General features: G+C 39.0%; 1 protein-coding gene across 1 annotated transcript; it reads right to left on the bottom strand.

Annotated features, from left to right (window-relative positions):
* Positions 1-4,179: 4,179 nt before the first annotated feature.
* On the bottom strand, positions 4,180-11,181 carry LOC115994498 (1-aminocyclopropane-1-carboxylate oxidase homolog 1-like). Its single transcript, XM_031118670.1, has 3 exons — positions 10,587-11,181; positions 9,713-10,034; positions 4,180-4,648 (listed from the first exon to the last, which is right to left on the bottom strand). Exons 1-3 carry the CDS (start codon positions 11,114-11,116, stop codon positions 4,397-4,399), a joined length of 1,104 nt encoding a protein of 367 aa, XP_030974530.1. The 5' UTR covers positions 11,117-11,181; the 3' UTR covers positions 4,180-4,396.
* Between the last annotated feature and the right edge of the window lie 10,492 nt (positions 11,182-21,673).

Here is a 21,673-nt window from a genome sequence, read left to right as displayed (position 1 = left end):
CTATGTTCTTCTTCAACCTTTTTCATCTTTTTCATAGCAAGGTTTGCAACTTTGGCATATTTTCCACAATCTTCCAACAGAGAATCATAAGCTTCTTGAAGGTTGTTCTCGCCTTCATTTTGGTATACGTCTTCATCTTCCGATTCTTCAACTTCCTCATCCTCAGGAAAATCACCATGTTCATCAACCAAATTGCTCAAATCATCCTTTGAATCAATGAAGGCCATTGTCATGAAGGCTCTATAGTTTCCTTCACTGTCACATTCTCCTTCCGTGTCTAAATTTGAGCTTTCAGAATCACTAAGGATAGTGGCAAACACTTTACCCTTCCCTCTCAAATAGTTGGGACACTCCTTCTTGAGATGTCCATGACCATTGCATTTGTTCTAACAACCCAAGGAAAAGCGCTAGCCACATCTGCACTATACCTCAAAAGGACTAGTCACAATTGAGGCTCCTTGTAGTTGTTAATAAAGCCTAGATCTACCCAGTAAATACCCGATGTGGGACTCATCACACACCCACACACATCACACAATCAATCAAATTGGGGCATCACAATCTCCCCTACTTAAATCCTTAACGTCCTCGTTAGGGCCCACTTTGTGAGGTACTGTCTTCGAGCCCACACGGGGTTACCAGGCCAGTTCTGATACCATCTGTAACAACCTCACCCCAACTGTGTAGATATTGTCCACTTAGGGGCCCATACCCACTCAAGGTTTTGTTCTTTCCTAGGTTGCGCTGGGGAAAAGGCCTCTACACATTAAAGGGAGGTCATTCCTTATAAACACATTCTCATGTGCTTCCCTAGGCAATGTGGGATTCCATGGAATGCAAAACCCCTTTTTTGGGTCACTACAATCCACCCCCTTATGGGCACACGTGTCCTTGCGTGTGAGGCCCACACTTCCGGCTAGGACATGGCTTTGATACCATATGTAACAACCCAAGAAAAAGCGCTAGCCACATCTGCGCTATACCTCAAAAGGACTAGTCACAATTGAGGCTCCTTGTAATTGTTAATAAAGCCTAGATCTACTTAGTAAATACCCAATGTGGGACTCATCACACACCCACACACATCACACAATCAATTTTACCGCTTCGGGAAAGTGTATAACCTACCCGTGCTCATCCACATTTCACAAGCAATTGATGAGTGGCTTTTGCTCTTTGGCCTTCTGTTTATTGATTGATTGATTGTATGATGTGTGTGGGTGTGTGGTGAGTCCCACATCGGGTATTTACTAGGTTGAACTGGGTTTTATTAACAACTGTAAGAAGCTTCAATTGTGACTAGTCCTTTTGAGGTATAGCGCAGATGTGGCTAGCGCTTTCCTTAGGTCGTTACATTTGTAACACACAATTCCTTGAGGGGATTGAAAATCATTCCCATCTTTCTTCTTGAACTCCTTCCTATCACCTTTGGAGGATGAAAACTTCCATTTACTAAATGGCTTCCCACTGTTTTTCATCTTCAGAAATTTTCGGAAGTTCTTTGCAAGGAATGCTACCTCCTTCTCCACATCATCTTCTTCGTAGGAGTCATCCATTCTCTCGGTGATGGTTTTGAGAGCAAGAGATTTGCTCGTCTTGTGAGAAGGCAGTCCCAGGTCATATGTTTGGAGAGATCCAATGAGTTCTTGCATTTTGATTTCATCCAAATCTTTACTTTCCTCTATAGTTGTGACCTTTGCACGGAAGCTTTCCGATAAGGACCTCAAAATCTTTCTCACCACCTTAGCATCCTCAATCTTCTTTCCGAGATTTAGCTTAGCAATTACGATTTCATTGAGCTTCCCATAGAAGGAATCAAAAGACTCATCGTCACCCATCTTGAGCTCTTCAAATTTGGTGGTAAGCATCTGGAGCTTTGTGTCCTTAACTTTCTCGATACCCTCATAGGTAGTCTCAAGAATTGTCCAAGCTTCCTTGGCTATCTCCACATGCAATATCCTATGAAATTCATCAGTAGACACACCACAGAATATAGCGTTAATAGTCTTACTGTTTGCATTAGCCAAAGCAAGAGCTGCCTTGTCCTACTCAAACTTGGTTGTCGTGGGTTTAACATACCCATTCTCGACAGAGTCCCATACCGACTCATCTATAGCACACAAGAAAGCCCTCATGCGGACTTTCCAAAACACATAGTTGCTCCCATCAATGAATGGTGGAGCATTGAGCGATTGTGATTGGTCCATCACAAGAAGGTCAAGGATCACACTTAGGTAATAAAATCACAGTGAGTGTACCCGCTCTGATACCAATTGAAAGATCGAAAATGTGTTAAAAACACAAGAGCTATTTAGACCCCTAAATTAAAAATTATGGCTCGATTGATTTTATTCTAACTTATACTAAGTGCGGAATAGAGTAAATGTGAGTAGACAAACAAAATAACTACTCTACACCATATTCATTAAAGCACAGCAGTAAAATGAAAGCTAAAAGAGTAGGGAAGAAGAATGCAAACACAAGATAACACGCCAATGCGTTATCGAAGAGGAAATCGAAGAACTCGGCGAAAAACATTCAATAAATTCGATCTTTCTTATATTTTGACTCTTCTTCTCCCCCATTTTATTTTGTATAAATTCGATATCGTTTCTCAGATTCAATCCATATTTTTCCAACAACAAAAAAGTGAGTACTTTCTCTCTCTCTCTTTTCTTTTGGTAGATTTTTGTTGTTTCTTATAACTCTGATTAAGGGTGATGGTTTTTAATAATAAAAAAAAAAAAATGTGTTTTGGTATTGTGTTTTTTAAAATTTCTCATCACAAAGTCTTCTCTCCCTTGTTTATTGCTTTGGTTAAATTTTGGTTTGGGTTAATACTTAGTTTTGTTGGAAATAGGAATTTGAGTTTATATCAAAGCACAATCTACATGGCTATGAATTTGAATATGTCTACCAACTGTTTGAGTAATAAATTATTATAAAGTCTATCTTTTATTCCTTTGATTTCATTTTAATTTTGATTAAGATAACATTGTAATTTTGTGATGAATTTTTATTATTACGAAAATCTCCTTTTTCCTTAAGAGGCGAGAAATTGGAATAATAAATTTGAAACTTATAAAGTTTTGTTGTATATTAGGCAAATATAACACACTACAACAAAAGTTAGAAGAAGGATATGGTTCATTTTAAAAAACAAATATTAATCAAACATACAAAAAATAATAATATGATATATTTGTAAAGATAAAATGATAAATAAAAAATTATAGAAATCTTTGTTTTTAAATAGATAATACTTGAAGTAATTGTTACTTTTTATATATTACACCCCATTACTTAATATTATATATTTACATGCATCACGTGGGTCTACTATTATTTTTTCTGGAATTTTCCAATAACAAAGTAGAACAACATGTAAAGTAAATTCTTTTAGCAATTTGCTATTGGGTATGTTTTAAAATTTAAGCCCATGATATTTTGTTGTAAAGCCCAAGCCCATGCTCTAGAATTTTCCTTGGCTGGCGTGGGAATTTTTGGCAGCAAACAAAACCCTCAACCTTCTCATATTTCCTTATAAAATAGTTAGCTGCACCTTCCCATGTTTTGCAAAGAATACATAGCGGCTTGTGACATCAATGGGAAAGAAAATTCCTTTGTTTTTGCCTTTCCTTTTTCACTCTAATCATCTTTAGCTATTTCCTTTTTTTCTTTTTAGAGCTCTAAGACCATCAAAATTCTACATATATGATATTAGTTGAAAACAATATATAAATAAAAATTACTATTTTTTTGATATTCTAGCTACTTTGTTTTTTGCTGAAAATTTGCTCTTGGGCATTTGTGACAAGTTCAAAACTCTGTTTGTAAGTGCACATTAACAAAGTTGCTGTTGTATCCTGAAGAGCGACCGCCTAAGCCATTTGCATCGACGGATTCATTCCAGTGGGGGCGAAATTGCTTCTTAAGGACAGTGGATTTAGTTCCATGCCTTGGCGATAAGTTTTACTTAATCCTTAATTTTATACGCTTTTGTACTTGTCTATTTTACTTATAAGTTAATTTGAGCATATCTTGTTTTATTGATATATTATTGATATTGCTTTGTAACTTTGTTAATCAACTTGGACAATTTTCAAACTATACTTCCAACATTTGGACCAATTCACCAGCAAAAAATTGTTAAGTCATGGCCTCAAGACAAGAAGAAGGTACAGAATAGCACCTATTTTGATTAAGCCTTCAAACATCGCACATAAACGGTATTATTCTTTTATGCTTCTATTCAAGCTTCACAAACATGAGGTCAATATGTTATTAAAAAAAAAAGTGTGTTACGTCATAACAAACCGAAAGTGTTAAAAGGCTTAGGAGTCATTCTAGCTAACACTTTCTTCGTCTTTATCATCTTCATCTTTATTATCGGAGTTCAAAGCCTGAAATGCGGCAAAGCAGAAGTCCCATCAAAGCCTTTTTCATTGAAGTAGTTACAATAGTCTCTCACTGTGGTTTCCCTATACTTTGGAGGATTGTCTTCTGACAATAACTCCTTGACGGGTCCGTAAAGTTTTGGGGATGGCTGAAGACCTGTGCAAAAAAAGCATGCCACAGATACTCTTGGACCAACCTGGTTTGCCAATACTCTGTGTTCAGCGCTTTTAAACCTATCATTTGTTATAAGCTGAAAACACCAAACGGTAAAATTTTGTAAATTAGCTACAACAATAAGAATCCTTGTTGATATTGGAGCATCAAAATTGAGAAATACATAAGAAATTTATCTGCACCTGCACCTGCACCTGCCCCACATGGGCCACACCGCGGAAACAAAAACAAGCTTGATAGTTTTTCATATCATTAATACTTAAGTTCATGTATTCCTTTTGTTTGGACATGTTGTGCAAATAGTACCTCAGGACTCAAATCAATAACAATAAATAAGTGGAAATTAAATAAAAAAACACACAAAGAATATAAAAATTTACGTGGTTCAGCAAACTGCCTACCTCCACAGAGACAACAAAGAAATTTCACTATAAAAATAGAGAGATACAATAGTACACAAGAACACTCTCAATTTAGACCCCGGTTGATAGAATTAACAAGTTTTAAACTCAAGCTATTAATTAGATTTATTATGAATAAAACTTGTTAAAACAAACAAACATCAATATCATGTCAAAATCATGCAGCAAAAAAATAAATAAGACAAGATATGATGACCTAGGAAAACCAATGAAACAACCTAGTTTCACAGTAAAAAACCTAAGGGGAAACCTTCCCAAAAAGAAATTCACTATAGTAAAGAGAAAATTCAAATCTAGTACAAAACATTTGTCCTTAGACTCTACAATCCCCATAGATGAACTCACAGCAGAAACCTTCTACCGCTTCAGAACCTTTGAACTCTTCAATATATGAATGCCACCCTTTTTGCACGGATCCCAATACATGACTAACCAATAATGCACGGCTTCCAGTACGTGACTAACACACCAACTAGAAGAAGATGTTGGCTGCAAAGTTCTTCACTTCATCAACGATGAAGATCAAGAAGCACTTGGTTACAAAACCCTAAGGCGCAAAAGACGCAGTAGCTTCTTTCAGAGAGAATAAGACATCGGTCACTTTTTATATATGTTCTCCTTGTATTCTCTTATGCAATGGCCTCTGAAATAAGCCTTATATATGTCTAGGGTTGTGAGAAAAGAAACCCTAAACATACATGTCAGCATGGGCCGAAAATCAGATCTAGAAATCTGAATTTCGTAATTCTCGATCGATCGAGGAGGTGTTGAACAGGTGTCGAGGGGACAGAAATTTGCTCGATTGATCGACCTAGCTATCGAGAGGTGTCGAGATTGTGATAAGAAGCAACTGAAGAGCTCAACAAATAAGCTAGGTGTCAAGCAACTATCGAGTCTTAAAATTCAGCACTTTCTCACTTGATTCTTGGACAAACTTGCATGGTTTTAACACTTGAACTTGAAACAAGGTTTCTTGAAGTATTAAACACATCCTAGATCAACCCAAATACAAGTAAAGTGCGTTTTGTCAAAGGATTATTCAATTACATAAAATAGTGACATATGTTCCTAACAAGTGAATCACATATGTCCTAACATCTTCAAAGCCATATCTTTGTGGTGCTTTGTGAACCTACTTCTCTCTGCCTTTAGCAATTGAATAAGACTCTTCTTGTTGCTACTGTGGATCAATCCCAGCATCACTCTTATCACTGGGTGAACTATTCTCGTCAAACTCCACCTCAATAGTTAATTTCTCCTGTGGACTATCATCACATGTCTCTACTTCATTCTGTTTCAACATAAAGGCTTCATCAAATATGACATCTCTATTGATCACCATTTTCTTTGAGATTGGATCCCAAAACCTGTAGCCTTTAACACCTTTTTCAAAACCAAGAAATACGCATTTTCTTGACTTCGAATTCAATTTAGCACATGCACATAAGCTGGACAACCAAATATTTTTAGACTCAAATAATCAACTGGTCCACCTGACCAAACCTCTTCTAGAATCTTGAAATCTATGGCTGATGATGGAGATCTATTAATAATAAAGCTTGCTGTGTTAACTGTCTCTGCCCAGATCACCTTAGGTAACCTTGCATTCAATCTCATGCATCTGGCTCTTTCTACTAAGGTTCTATTCATTCTCTCTGCAACCCCATTCTGCTATGGAGTTCCTTTTACTGTGAAGTGACGAGTAATGCCTTCTAATTCACAAAATCTTATGAATTCTTTATCTCTATACTTTAGTCCATTATCTATTCTAAGGTATTTTATTTTCCTGCCAATCTGATTCTCAACCTGTGCTTTCCTTTTTTTTAAATATGCCAAACACATCAAACTTATGCTTCATAAAATAAATCCATAACTTTTTAAAGTAATCATCAATGAAACTGACGAAATACTGATCATCGCTATGAGAAGAAACTGATACTAGACCCCAAACATCTGAATGAATGTAGTCAAGAACACCCTTACTTGTATGAGAGCCTGTCTTGAAACTGACTCTATGCTGGGAATACACACAATACTTGTAAAAGTCTAGCTTGAATGTCTTCACGCCCTTCAATAAATTTCTTTTGTGTAACTCTAACATACCACATTCACCAATATGGCCAAGTCGCATATGCCATAATTTCGTCAGTGCCGGACTCCACCGGAGTGGTGACTGCAACTCTTCCTACAACTGTGTTTCCAATCAATCTGTAAAGCATGCTTACTTTCTGTGCCTTCATCACCATCCAAGCACCTTTGGTAATCTTCATGATTCCACCCTTTGATGAGTATGAATAGCCCAAATCATCCAATACACCTAAAGAAATTAAATTCTTTCTAAGATCTGGAACATGTCTGACATTACTAAGAACTCTCACAACTCCATTCAATATCTTGATCTTCACGGTACCAATTCCAATAACCGGGCATGTAGCATCATTACCCATTTGGACCATACCACCGTTGTAAGGCTTATACGTGTCAAACCAATCTTTCTTTGAAGTCATATGATATGAGCATGCTGAATCTAAAACCCAAGATTCTAATAGAACACTGTTACCTAATGAAACTGAAAGTCTATCTGCACCAACTTCACTGTCATCTGATGTTTCTTCAGCAACACTAGCTGATTCTAGGAGCTTCTTTCCATTCTTCTTCTCCTGTAAATGCTCTTTCAACTCTAACACTGATTCTTGCAGTGCCCTTTCTTGTGACAATAAAAGCACTCTACATCTTTCTTTGCATGTGATTTAGACTATGATCTATTCCTGTTGGAGTCCCGTCCTCTTGACCTGCTTCTACCCTTATTGCTTGACTCAAACTTTACAATAAGTCCATCAGCCTGAGAACCATCACCATCTTATTTCATCTTTATGTGTGACAAGAGAGCACTAGTCACCTCCTCGAGTACTATAGTCTCTTTCCCGTATATCAACGTAGTCACTAGATGATCAAAAGAAGTAGGAAGCGATGCTAATAAGAGTAACGCTTTATCTTCATCCTCATAATTCACCCTAAAACTTAACAGTTGGGTGTTCAACATATTAAATGTGTTGAGATGCTCCAACAGATTAGAACCCTCCTTCATATGCAAACTATACAATTGCTTCTTCACGTACAACTTGTTCATCAGATTCTTTCTCATATAAAGACCTTCTTGTTTTTCCCAAACCTTCTTTGCGGTCTTTGCTTCTAGGATGTTGTGAATGATCTCATCACCTAGGTTCAGACGAATAGCGCTAGCTGCTTTCTCATCCATCTCTACCCATTCTACATCCTTCATTGTTTCCAGTTTCTTCTCCTTCCCAAGCAAGACCTTGTGAACTCCTTGTTGAATTAGGAGATCCTTCATCCACCTTTGCCAAAGTGAAAAATTTCCCTTACCACAAAACTTCTCTACATCATACTTTGTGCTTGACATCTTTACGGTATCCAAAAGATTGAATCCTAACCTAGCTCTGATACCACTTGTGCAAATAGCACCTCAAGACTCAAATCAATAACAGTAAATAAGTGGAAATTAAATAACAAGCACACACAAAGAACAAAAGAATTTACGTGGTTCGGCAAACTACCTACCTCCACGGCAATGACGGAGAAATTTCACTATAAAAATAGAAAGATACAATAGTGCACAAGAACACTCTCAATAAACCCAAATCCCAATTACACCCTAACTCTCTCTTACCCACAAGACAAGAAAGCTCTATTCTTCTTCTTATGCGGCTGCTGCTAGGTTTTAGGAATTCTCAATTTTTTTTCACTATTTAGTGCCGCAGATAACAACATATATATATATATGTGTGTGTGTGTGTGTGTGTGTGTGTGTGTGTTATTAACCAAGTCGGCAGGAGCATTCCTTTTATAATTTGGATTCGGTCAACTAAGGTGACCAAATTTGGGCTTGGCACTTCAAGCCACACGGGCCCAATATCAACAGGACATAAATGATCCTTCCAACATGCAAGTGAAATTTACTCTTTGGCAAATGGCTAAATCTGGAGTCTCGTCATTCTCACATAGACCAACAGGTCATTAAAAGTTTTTGTAATATGATTATATTATGCACTACCATAAAACAATTTATTTTAAGAGTTGCTCTTAAATTACCTATTATCCCAAAAGGTTAAACTGTTAGGATATAGTAAATTTAATCATTTAACCAGACAATTCTAACACTCCCCTTCACATGTGGGCCAAGCTAAATTTAATCATTTAACCACACAATTTTAACACACTCTCTCATGTGTGGACCAAGCTACCTTTTTAATAAGTGAGGCTCAACACATGAGATTTTAAATGTAAGGTAGAGTGGAGAAGACAATGATCGAACTCAGGATCTTATACTCTGATACCTTGTGAGGCCTCCACTTATTAAGGGGAAGTTTAGGCCACATGTGAGGGGGGTGTTAGAATTAGGTTAAGTGATTAAATTTACCATATCCCAAGAGTTTAAACTTTTGAGACAATCGGTAAGTTAACATGGTATTAGAGCATAAGATCAATAAGTTCGATCCATGTAATGTATTGCTAAATATGTAAGTGTCCTTGCCAAAATTGATTGTCAATAATGATTTAGTCTATGTAATTGGATCCAACAATATTATATAAACTACTTATTCTTACCATTGTTACACAATGTTAGACTTTATCCTTAACTAACCACATTACTCACATGTTAATATAATAATATTCCATTAGAAAATGTGAAGACTTACTTGAAGAAGATCTCCAATGTTAACCACCAGAGCCCCTGGCACGGGAGTGATATCAATCCACTTGTTCTGATGCAGAATTTGGAGGCCACCAATATGGTCTTGTAGAAGCACAGTGAAGAAGTCATTGTCAGCATGCTTGCTTGTGCCTAATGTTAGATCAGGTTGTGGGCAAGCGGGATAATAGTGACACAAAACCGCAAGCCCTTCAGCGCAATCAATGTCATTTAGGTGGTTTGAATTCAAACCAAGGGCCTCCGATAATAACTCAAAAAGTAAAATCCCCAATTTCATTACTTGCTTAGAGTACTCTGCAAGTATATCTCTGCGAGTAATTATATAAGAGCAAAATTTAGCTACAAAATTGTTTGTAGCCTAAGGCTACAATCTTACTCAATAAAATAAACATTATAACATATTTTGAAATTTTAACTATTGAATTGCATGTTCTTTACGCTCTTAATACACATGTCAAATTTTGTGTCAATCAGATATTATTAACCATATTATCTATAAGTTTATATTTTATGCATAATTTTAAACTACAAAAACTTGCAATTTAAACAATTTATTGATGACATAGATATTAATTTTTAATTTTCTAAAAATTTTGCTAGCATAGAGGATATAAGAAAAATATGTAATCCAATAGTGGATTAATTGGTCAAAAATCAGCTCTAATAAGAAGATATTAAGTAAGGTTGTAACCTTAGGTTACAACTAATTTTGTAACTAAATTTTATATCTAGAGTTTTAGACAACTATTTTAATATTTGTATAGAAGATAAAACCACTATTGTGATTACTGATTATTTATCTTTTGCCCAATAATGTTAGTAAAATAATTTCGGTCGATTATGAATTGTAAATCACATACCTGCACGAAACTGGCAAGTCTTGTAGCCTTGGAGGATTAGGAGCCATCATACAAAGAAATGTATCCCTCCAATTGGTCGCGGCTCCACTGTACAAATCAAAGTTGCTGTTGTACAACACCGGTCTCATGGGGTCACGTGTATATAACTCTTTCTTAACCTCAGTATCTTGCTCATAAAATCTACGCACTCCTTCCTTTATCTCCTCCAAAACACTCACAGGGATCCCATGATTGACTACCTGAAAGAAGCCCCATATCTCTGATGCTTCACCAACTCTTTCAACAATCTCCTTGCGTTTAATTACATCTTTGTCTATGCCTTCGAGGTCTATGACAGGAATATTGAACTGGGTATCACCGGTAGTGGCTGAGGTGTTGTCCAAACTATCTGGTGGGTGATGGAATATACGAGGGATCTCAGTAACCCCAGCATCTACAAGTCCTTTAACACCAGCTTTTGTGTCATCAAAAGCCTTCAAATCACTCGCTCTATCATAGTCTGGCACTTCATTTCTGCTGGTAACAACCATATTTCTTTTCTTTAATGGGGTAGCTGAGGAAGTTCTGCTCAAACGGAACAATATATGCTAGGAGCAACATGTGAGTGATAGAATAGAACACAGAATATCCTTTTTTTTATTATAATTAATTAATTGTGACAGTGAAAAGAAATCTAAAGAAAGCAATTTCACGGCTATATCCAGGGCAGTCAAGTAGTGCCGAGTCCACTGACTTTTAACAAGATTTGGAATTTAAAAGCCAATAATGTGTGTGAGATGATCCATCATTATCAGCTATCAATAGCTAACTTTGAAGAATCTATCTATATATATATATATATATATATATATAATAGTTAAAGCTAAAAGAAACTCAAATTAAAATTCTAATTTTGCGTCATATGTTTTAAATTATTTATTCTTAAAGAGTTTTATTTCTTAATTTTAGAATCAAATGCGAGACCACATCATAAATATTTATCCAAATAAGTTATTAAATACAAAAATCAAAGAATCTAGAATAAATGAATGGTATAAAAAAATAAAAATAAATAAATAAATAAAAGTGCTTCACGATAATTTAAAAGAAAAAATAACATGGACAATTTACATTTTATACCTAATAATATTTTTACAAAATTTTTTAAATAGTTAAGAAAATATAAAGATGACTATCAATAATATTTAAATTATATATACAGGAATTATATTATGCATCTTATTGTATATCTTTGAGTATATCTATGCATATGCATGGAGTTACAAGCTAGTATTTATAAGATATGTTCATCTATTTTGTCTGAATTTGTGGACTTGGTTAGTGCTAATTTGGCAAATATCTAATAATATGACAGACATGATTCTCTTTTTTTTTTTTTTTAATTATTTGAATATATATAGTATTTTTGCAGTTCTTGAGATTTTAGTTGTAGTGTAAAAGAATACAGCATCTGCAAAACTTCTTCTCTACCCACTACATGACTACTATTTTGCATCCAATTGATTTGTGTTTATAGAAGGTGGAAACTGATGAAGCAGAGATCGTCAGTCAAGTAGACTCGTCCAGTCAGCAACCTCGTTCTTGTGCCTGCAATCGCCGTTGAGGGCCTTCCTTAGGTGGTCATCGATGTGGTGTTTGCCACAAGGTCTCTGATGATAAAATTAGCATGTGAAAGCTTCTTCAAAAAATATCCAAATAATGGCATATTAGCATATCGAAAATGTGTACCTTGTTTTGGTTCTGAAGAGTGTTTATATATGGTTTCACAGCATCTAGCCATTGTGGCCTTTATTGTGGCTTTAATGCCTCTTTTGGTAACACCTTTAGGCTTAATAATGTAGGCTTTGATGAGCCTCCAACGGTATATACAGCTGGTCTTGTAACCATCCATGGTATTGAATACTTTATTAAATGGTTTGTCTCCATTCGTCAGTGATGTGGAGTGGTGGACGGAGGTGTCTACTGAGTTCGTCTGAGCCAAGGGGTACGTCGGTTCCATCAGCTGCCCCCCCCCAAGTTATGTGATCATCCTCGTGTGCCATGATGACTACCAGAAGGTGAAGGGTTTCTTGCTCAAACGTGACTCTTGAGGTTTCATTCCGCATTTAATGCGTAGTGGCAGCGCCAGACATGTCGTGGCCACGTGGCGTGTTCTGAGTGGTGGATTTAATGCTCCACTTCGTGTGACTCTTGGGTTTTTCGCTTTTTTCAGTTTTCTGTACTTAGTTTTTAAACTTCCTTCCTTTTCTCTTTCTTCTTCACTTTTTGCTTTTTTTTGCCATTGCTGTTCTGTGCTTTCTCTTCTCCAAGATACTATTCTCCCTACAATTTCCTGCATTCTACCCTCTTTGGGGTTGCATTTTTGAGGTACGGCTTCTTCTCCCTTTGGTTCGCTCTTCATAGAGTAGATAATTTGTATCTGATAGGCCAAAAACATATTGACCCCTTGTGATAAATTAACCAATTAATTTAGTCAAGTGAAATTAATTAGGTTCAATTACATGCAATGAGCGTGGTAGCACAAACAAATCACCAATTAAACTAAGTATGTAGCGGAAATTAAATTGACACGATGATTTGTTTACGAATGGGGAAAACCTACATGGCAAAAACCCCACCGGGTGATTTTAAGGTCACCACTCCCAAAATTCTACTATTATCACAACAAGCGGTTACAAGTAAAGGAATCTCAGTACCTTATACCAACCTACAGTTGAACCCTTACCCTAATACCCAATTGGACTTGTTCTGTAGTGACAATTTCTTCTTTCAATGCACGGCTCTCAGTACGTGACTAACCAATTGCGCGAATCCCAGTACACGACTTTAATCATCAACTAAAGAAGGTTGTTGGCTGCAAAGTTTTTTAGTTCATCCCAACGATGAAGATTAAAAAGATGCTTGGTCACAAAACCCTACAGTGTACAAACACGGCAACTTCTTCACAAGAATGATGAATTAGGGTAAATTCTGTCTCCAATCACAATTTGCTTGAACAAACTTTTGCTCAACACTTGTGCAACTTGTGAACTCTTTGACGACCCTTAAAATAATCTTTTTATATGTCTAAGGTTGTGAGAAAAGAAAACCCAAAAACATAATCACAAATTGGAGTCAAAACAGAAGTGAAAATCTGTTTTTCATAAACCTCAACAAATACCCTATCGTCAAGCCACGGGGCTGAACAGCTCTTTAAGCTCAATAAATGGCTAGCTCTCAAGCTTTAATGATAGGCACCTTTCAGCTTGAATCTTGGACAGACTTGCATGGTTTCAACACTTGATCTTGAAACAAAGTTTCTTGAAATATTAAACACATCATAGATCTATCCAAATATAAGTAAAGTGAGTTTTGTCAAAGGATTAGCCAATTACATAAAATAGTGTCATATGTTCCTAACAACTGAATCACATATGTCCTAACAGTATGGGTTTCTGATTTTCTCCTTTTTCCTTCTTCTTTTTGTGTTTTTGGTTTCTTTAGGATCTTGTCCCTCCTCTTTTTGCTTTTTTGAGTTCCATGGCTAGTAGTTCCGAAGTGAGGACCCTTTGCCCTTCTGTTTCATTCCTTTTTACGCGTTTGGGGGCTTCTCTAAGAAGTTCTAGCACTTTCTATCCTTTAGTTGAAGGTTTTATGTGTGGGGAAAATAGTTTAAATCTAGTATTAGCTGATCTGTTCCCTTTACCTCACCAATCCGTTGATTGGTTTGAGGATCTAGTGGGTGATCGGAGAGTGGTGTCAAGGTAAGATCCAGTGAGTTAGAGACAGTATTATCTTCTAGCAACGACCCTGTGGAGGAAGATACTGCGGCCTCAACCCTGAGGGTGTTTAGGGATTTTTTTGCCCTCAATAAGGAGTGTGGTCTGGATGCTGAGACCCTTTCCATTTCCAGATTTAGTGATAGGTTTCAGTTTCCTAAGAGGGTTAGGGTTCGTCTTCCTCGTAAAGAGGAACGAGCTTGCCATTTTTCAACTGGAGAAGTGTGCTTCTATGAAGCTACCTTCCAAAGCAGGCTTAGGTTTCTCGTCCACTCCTTTATCATGGAGCTCCTGAATCACTTCAATATTGCTTCTAGGCAACTTATGCCCAACTCATGGAGGATTGTAATTAGTTGTATGGAGATTTGGTTGGCATCCACAGAGGGGGATATGATTAGGGTGGACGAATTTGCGTATTTGTATCGTCTAAATAAGTCCAAGGAGTACGGGTACTACGAGCTTGTGCCCTGGGACAAGAAGGCTAGGATCGTCACTAACCTACCCTCATCCTTCAGATACTGGAAATCCTAGTTTTTCTTTGTGTCCAGGGATGATTGGGAGACTCTTCCTGATGAAATTTGGGGTGACGTCCCTAGGTTGCTCCGTCAGTGGAGAGCCCTGAGTCTAGGTGCGTCATTTCTCCGCAAGTCCATTTTCACTTTTTAATTTGCTCTTTTACACACTTTTTTTTTTTATCATTGCTAACTTTTGTGTTTTGTTCAGTCAAGGAGCATCCGAGGCTCAAGAGCAAGTATAGGGGTCGCGTCAAGGCAACTATAAAGTACGCAAAAACGATTGACAATTTTGATGACCTAGTTGACCTGCGGACTTTGGCTTGTCACTGTCTTGGTCCTAAGCCCTTTGCCTTCATTCTACGTGCCATAGCGATTGAAGAGAAGAGTGAGTACCTATTTCCTTCGTCGCTCCCACCTTTTCCTTCCTTCTATTTTTTTTACTAAGTGTTTTTCACCTGCAAAGATGAAGACAAAGTTTAATAAGGATATGTACACCAGGATGAGGGTGAAAAAGATGAGGGTGAAAAAGAACGAGCCTCTTTTTTCCCTCGGAAAAAGGGTGGTTCGAGTGGTGGATCAAGGGACTCTGGCCACTCCTACTACTTCCGTCCTTGAGACAACGAGGGTGCCTTCCCCGGCGACTTCAGTGGAAGAGCTTATGTCATGCACGAAGAAGCCTCGCGTGGCTGATAAAGGGAAGGAGAAGGCTTCCTCGCAGTCGTCCAGCATTCGGGACAATGCTAGCCTTGCTCTAATGAGGGAACAGGACCTCTTTAATGCTGACGAGCTCAAAGTACTCTCTAAAGTGCCCTCCAATGAGATGGTGGGTCATCATGTCCATAAACTCATCCAGGTAATATCCTTGTGTAATCTGCTTTTCACTTTCTTTCTTCTTTACATGGTTTTGAAAGTTGGTTCTTCCTTTAAGGTTTTGGGAGAGACCATCCACATAACCTCAAAGTATCTAAGTCAGGAGGCTAGGGCCTCATTTGCGGAGTCCAAGGTGAAGGGCTTGGAGAGGGACTATGCCAAGCTGAGGAGGGATCTCATCGTGGCTATGGATGAGGTTAATAATCTTAAGGAGAAGGTGAAGGTCTTGTCAGATGACCTTAGGGCAGAGAGGCAACTGACGCTGGAGAAGGATGAGCAGCTCCAGGCTGCAAAGGAAAGGGTGAAAACGATCACCATCGAGGCCTTCCAATAGACTAAGAGTACAATACCATGCTCTTCAGCTGGAACTACAAAGGCTTCGATCTCTTACGGCGATACCTTATCAAGCACCTTGCTAGCGTGGATCTGGAGGACTTGGACTTCGAAGCTATGGACAAAGAGATAGCCACAGACGATGCTGCCCAGGCGTCTCAAGCTACCCAAGCTACAGTCGTTGCTCTTGAGGGAGGTGTTCCAGAGTCTGCTAAAGCTGACAGTGGAGAGGCTAGTGTTTAATCCTACAAATACTTTTTTTTTTTTTTGGGTGCCCAGTGTGTTTTTAGGCTTTTTCATTCCAATGATAGAAAAATATCTTGCTTTTAATTCTAATGTTGAAACAATACTGGTTGCCAGGTGTTTTTGGGCTTGCAATTCTATTGATTATTTCATGCTTACTTGTTTATTTTCTTGCATCATTGTGCTTGATTAGGATCTATCAATGACTTGTATCCGTCAGTAGTTTATATCTGTCTAGGCAGAATTTCATTACTTGGTCAATTTTTAGGTGACTTACACCCATTCAAGGGATCTCGTCATTTGACTTTATCAATAACTTACATCCGTCTAGACGGAATCTTGTTACTCAGCCAATTTTTGGTAACTTACACCCATTTGAGGGATCTTGTCCTTTGGCTTTGTCAGTAACTTACATCTGTCTAGGAGGAATCTTGTTACTTAGCCAATTTTTGGTGACTTACACCCATTTAAGGGATCTTGTCCTTTGGCTTCGTTAGTAACTTACATCCATCTAGGTGGAATCTTTTTACTTAGCCAATTTTTGGTGACTTACACCCATTTAAAGGATCTTATTATTTGGCTTCGTCAGCAACTTACATCCATCTAGGCAGAATCTTGTTACTTAGCCAATTTTTGGTGAATTATACTAATTTAAGGGATCTTGTCATTTGGCTTCGTCAGTAACTTACATCTATCTAGGCGGAATCTTCTTACTTAGCCAATTTTTGGGTTTCAGGCTTCTAGATTTGTGTGCATTACATGGGACCATTGGCTGAATAGTTCTTTTATTGCTTTACTTCAAATACGAGTACAATTGTCTGTTACATCTATTAATGGTACTTCTTCAAATGCTCAATGTTCCATAGACGTGGCAGCTTCTTCCCGTCCAAGGTCTCTAGGTGATAGCTACCTTGTCTAGAGTAATGGGTGACTTTGTAGGGCCCTTCCCAGGTTGGGCCAAGCTTCCCTTAGGCCAGATCTTTGGTAGCCAAGGTGACTTTGCGTAGGACGAGGTCCCCTATCTCGAGTCGCCTAAGCTTCACTCTCTTGTTGTAATACTCAACCATCTTTTGCTGGTACTTCGCCATCCTATGAGAAGCTCCGTCACTAACTTCATCCAAGCAATCCAAGTTGACCTTCAGCTAATTGTCGTTGTTATCTTCATGGAAGACCTCTCGTCTTACACTAGTGATCCCCACTTCGACTGGGATTACTGTCTCAGTGCCATAAGTGAGCCTGAAGGGGGTTTCTCTTGTCGAAATTCTTGCTGTAGTCCTGTATGCCCACAGGACCTTGGGTAATTCTTTCGGCCAAGCACCCTTAGCATCATCCAGCTGAGCTTTAATGATCCTGAGAAATGTCTAGTTCGTCACTTCTGTCTGTCCATTCACTTGTGGGTGTCCTGGGGGTGAGAATTGGTTCTTGATCCCTAGGCCTGAACAAAAGTCCCTGAAGCCTTGATTGTCAAACGATCGCCTGTTGTTTAATACAATCGTCTGTGGTATCCCGAATCTGAAAATTATGTTCTTCCATACGAAGTTCTGGATCTTTGCCTTTGTGATGGTTGATAATGCTTCTGCTTCAACCCATTTTGTGAAATAGTCAATAGCGACCAGTAAAAATTTTACATGTCTCTTACCTTGGGGTAATAGGCTGACGATGTCAATCCCCCACTTTGCAAACGGCCATGGGAAGGCTATCGACGTCAGTCTCTCTACTGGGAGGCGCTGAATATTCCGAAACCTTTGGCATTTGTCACATCTCTTGACGAACTCCCTTACGTCTATCTATAAAGTAGGCCAGAAGTAACTTGTTCTGATAACTTTGCTTACCAGGGATCTTGGGCCTACATGGTCTCTGCAAATTCCTTCATGGATCTCTTCCAGAATGTATTTAGCCTCCTCCTCATCGACACACTTCAGGTAAGGCATGGAGAAGCCTCTCTTGTATAGGGTGTCATTCAAGATCGTGAACCTGGCTACTCTTTTCCTGACTTTCCTGGCCTCCTCAGCGTCTTATGGAAGCCGTCCGTCCTGGAGGAAGGACAGGATTGGGGTCATTTAGCTGCTTCCACTCTGGATTGCAAAGGTGGGGACTTCTTCAATGCTGGGGCATTTCTGGACCTCGATCTTCAAGTCCATACTCATTGGTCCTACTTCTGATGATGCCTGCTTCATGAGCTCATCTGCCTCTATATTTTGGCTTCTAGGGATCTATGCAAATTCCACCCGATCAAATTTCTGTGCTAAATGCTTCGTCAACCTGAGGTATTTTTTTCATTCTTTCCTCCTTTGCTTCATATTCTTCTTTTATCTGCCCCACAACCAGTTTTAAATCACTATAGAGGAGCAAGATTTTAGCTTCTAGTGCCTTCCCGACCCTCAGCACCGTCAGTATTCCTTCATACTCAGCTTCATTATTGGTGGCCAAGAACGTTAGCTGAACTCTGTATTTGAGCGTCTCTCCTTTTAGGGTGATGATAATGACCCCTACTCCGCCCCTCTTTCAAGCTAACGAGCCGTTAATTTGAATCGTCCATCTTTCAGCTCCATCAGGTGCCCCATCCTCATCTGAGATGGTGAATTCGACGATGAATTCTGCTAATGCCTGCGCCTTAATAGCTATTTTGGGGTGGTACTCCATGTCAAACTGGCTAAGTTTGATTGCCCACTAGACCATCCTTCCCGTAACCTCGAGCTTGTTCTTAGACTTCTTTATAGGTTGGTCCGTCATTACCAAGATGGGGTTCACTTGGAAGTAAGGACACAGCTTGCGTGAGGCTACAATCAATGCGAATGCAATCTTCTCGATCTGTGGGTACTTGGCTTCTACCCCTTGGAAGGCCTGACTGATATAGTAAACTGGGAGCTACGTTTTGTCCTCTTCTTGAACTAAGGCTACGCTCACAGCTGTGGCCGACACTGCTAAATATAAATACAGGTTTTCTCCCTCTTTTGACAGGCTTAGGAGTGGTGGATTGCTCAAGTAATGCTTGAGCTCCTAGAAAACTTTTTCACATTCGTCAATCCAGCAAAGGCCTGCTTCATTATCTTGAAGAAGGACAAGCATTTGTCCGTTGCTTTAAAGACGAACCTGTTGAGTGCTGCTATCCTTCCTGTGAGCTTCTAGACTTCTTTTACAGTCTTGGGCAACATCATCTCAAGTATGGCTCGCACCTTCTCTAGTTTTGCTTCTATCCCTCTTTGGGACACCATGAACCCTAAGAACTTCCTTGACTCTACCCCAAAGGCGCATTTACTAGGGTTTAACTTCATTTGGTACTGCCTGAGGGTGGTGAACGTCTCTTGGAGATCGTCCAGGTGAGCAGACTCTTCCTTTCTCTTGACAAGCATGTCATCCACGTACACTTCCATGTTCCCCCCAATTTGCTTGCTGAACATTTTGTTTACTAACCTTTGGTAGGTTGGTCCTGCGTTCTTTAATTCGTAGGGCATTACCTTGTAGTAGTAGAGCCCTTGGCTTGTGATGAAGGTTGTTTTCTCCTGATCCTCTTCTACCATTTTTATTTGATTGTACCTCGAGAATGCATCCATGAACGTCAATAGCTTATATCCTGTTATGGAATCCATCAGCTGATCTATCCTTGGCAGAGGGAAACTGTCCTTTGGGTAGGCCTTGTTTAAGTCCGTGAAGTCTACGCACATCCTCTATTTCCCGTTTGCTTTCTTTACCAGGACGACGTTGGCGAGCCAGTCTAGGTAGTAGACCTCACGGATAAAGTCAGCTGCTAGCAATTTGTTGACCTCATCTGTGGTATCTTGGTTCTGTTCTGAAGCAAAGACTCGTCGTCTCTGCTGGACAGACTTTTTCTTGGGGTCCATGTTTAGCCTATATTGGATGACTTTTATGGATATGTTTGGCATGTCCTCGTGGCTCCATATGAAAATGTCTAGGTTCTCCTTGAGGAATTGGACTAGTCTCATCCTTATCTCGAAACTCAGGGTCGTCCTGATCCTAGTCATCTTCATTGGTTCTCCGTCTACCAACTCCACCATTTCCAGGGCTTCCACTTTCTCTTCTTCTTTTTCCTCGATCATCCACGTATGGTTTTCCTTTATAGCTAACACCGCTTGGTAGCACTCTTTGAGCAGCACTTGATCTTCTTTTACCTCGCCTACACCATATTCTGTCAAGAATTTTACCTTCAGGCAATAGGTGGATGTAGCTGCCTTCCAACGATTAAGCGTGGGCCTCCTGATGATCATATTGTATGATGAGGGACAGTCTACCACCAGGAAGTCCAGTTGATGAGTCAGTTGTCGTGGGTAAGCTCCCACTGTGACCGTTAGTGTCACTATAACTTTAAGATATTCTTTGTCTCCACTGAAGCTAACAAGCGGAGACTCAAAGGGACGTAGCCTCTCAGGGGCCACCTTCAACTGTTGAAAAGCGGAAAGGAAGATGATGTTCGCAAAGCTGCCGTTGTATACAAGGCTTCTCCTAGTATTGAACCCTTCTATCATAAGCATGATAACTAAGGGATTGTCATGCGGCTGCTTCAATCCTCTGACATCTTCTTCTGAGAACAGGATATCCATGTCCATCCATCTTTGCTTCAAGGGTGGTATCCTATGGATGCTATTCACCTGCTTCTAGTATGACTTCTTGAGAGATCTGAACGACCCCCCTGTGGATGGTCCTCCTGTGATCATCTTTATTTCCCCTATGGAAGTCCAGTTGATGAGTCAGTTGTCGTGGGTAAGCTCCCACTGTGACCGTTAGTGTCACTATAACTTTAAGATATTCTTTGTCTCCACTGAAGCTAACAAGCGGAGACTCAAAGGGACGTAGCCTCTCAGGGGCCACCTTCAACTGTTGAAAAGCGGAAAGGAAGATGATGTTCGCAAAGCTGCCGTTGTATACAAGGCTTCTCCTAGTATTGAACCCTTCTATCATAAGCATGATAACTAAGGGATTGTCATGCGGCTGCTTCAATCCTCTGACATCTTCTTCTGAGAACAGGATATCCATGTCCATCCATCTTTGCTTCAAGGGTGGTATCCTATGGATGCTATTCACCTGCTTCTAGTATGACTTCTTGAGAGATCTGAACGACCCCCCTGTGGATGGTCCTCCTGTGATCATCTTTATTTCCCCTTATAAAGTTGTGATTTACAACTATGTTTTATGTTGGTTTTATTCCATGGCAAAAAGTATTGTAATTGCATTAATTTATTTCCTTATATTTTGTGAGATTTTATTGTATTGAGTTTAGTATTAAGTTGGTGAAGAATTGAGCATAAAATGAAGAATCAGTGGATTTCGCGAGTATCCTGCTAGAAGCTTACCCGCAAAAGAGCCATGTGAGAAGCACATGACTGGAAGCTGAAAAGTCGTACCAGGCTAT

Source organism: Quercus lobata, chromosome 6 (assembly GCF_001633185.2).
Source record: "Quercus lobata isolate SW786 chromosome 6, ValleyOak3.0 Primary Assembly, whole genome shotgun sequence".
NCBI classification, from domain to species: Eukaryota; Viridiplantae; Streptophyta; class Magnoliopsida; order Fagales; family Fagaceae; genus Quercus; species Quercus lobata.
This window is presented reverse-complemented; position numbering and strand designations above follow the sequence as displayed.

What these genes read in the sequence shown, in the direction of transcription:
- LOC115994498 (XM_031118670.1), bottom strand. Translation starts at nt 11,116, where the DNA reads ATGGTTGTTACCAGCAGAAATGAAGTGCCAGACTATGATAGAGCGAGT. An exon ending in GACTTGCCAGTTTCGTGCAG is followed by an intron (nt 10,035 to 10,586) that starts GTATGTGATTTA and finishes AATTACTCGCAG; the next exon opens with AGATATACTTGCAGAGTACT. An exon ending in ACATTGGAGATCTTCTTCAA is followed by an intron (nt 4,649 to 9,712) that starts GTAAGTCTTCAC and finishes TGGTGTTTTCAG; the next exon opens with CTTATAACAAATGATAGGTT.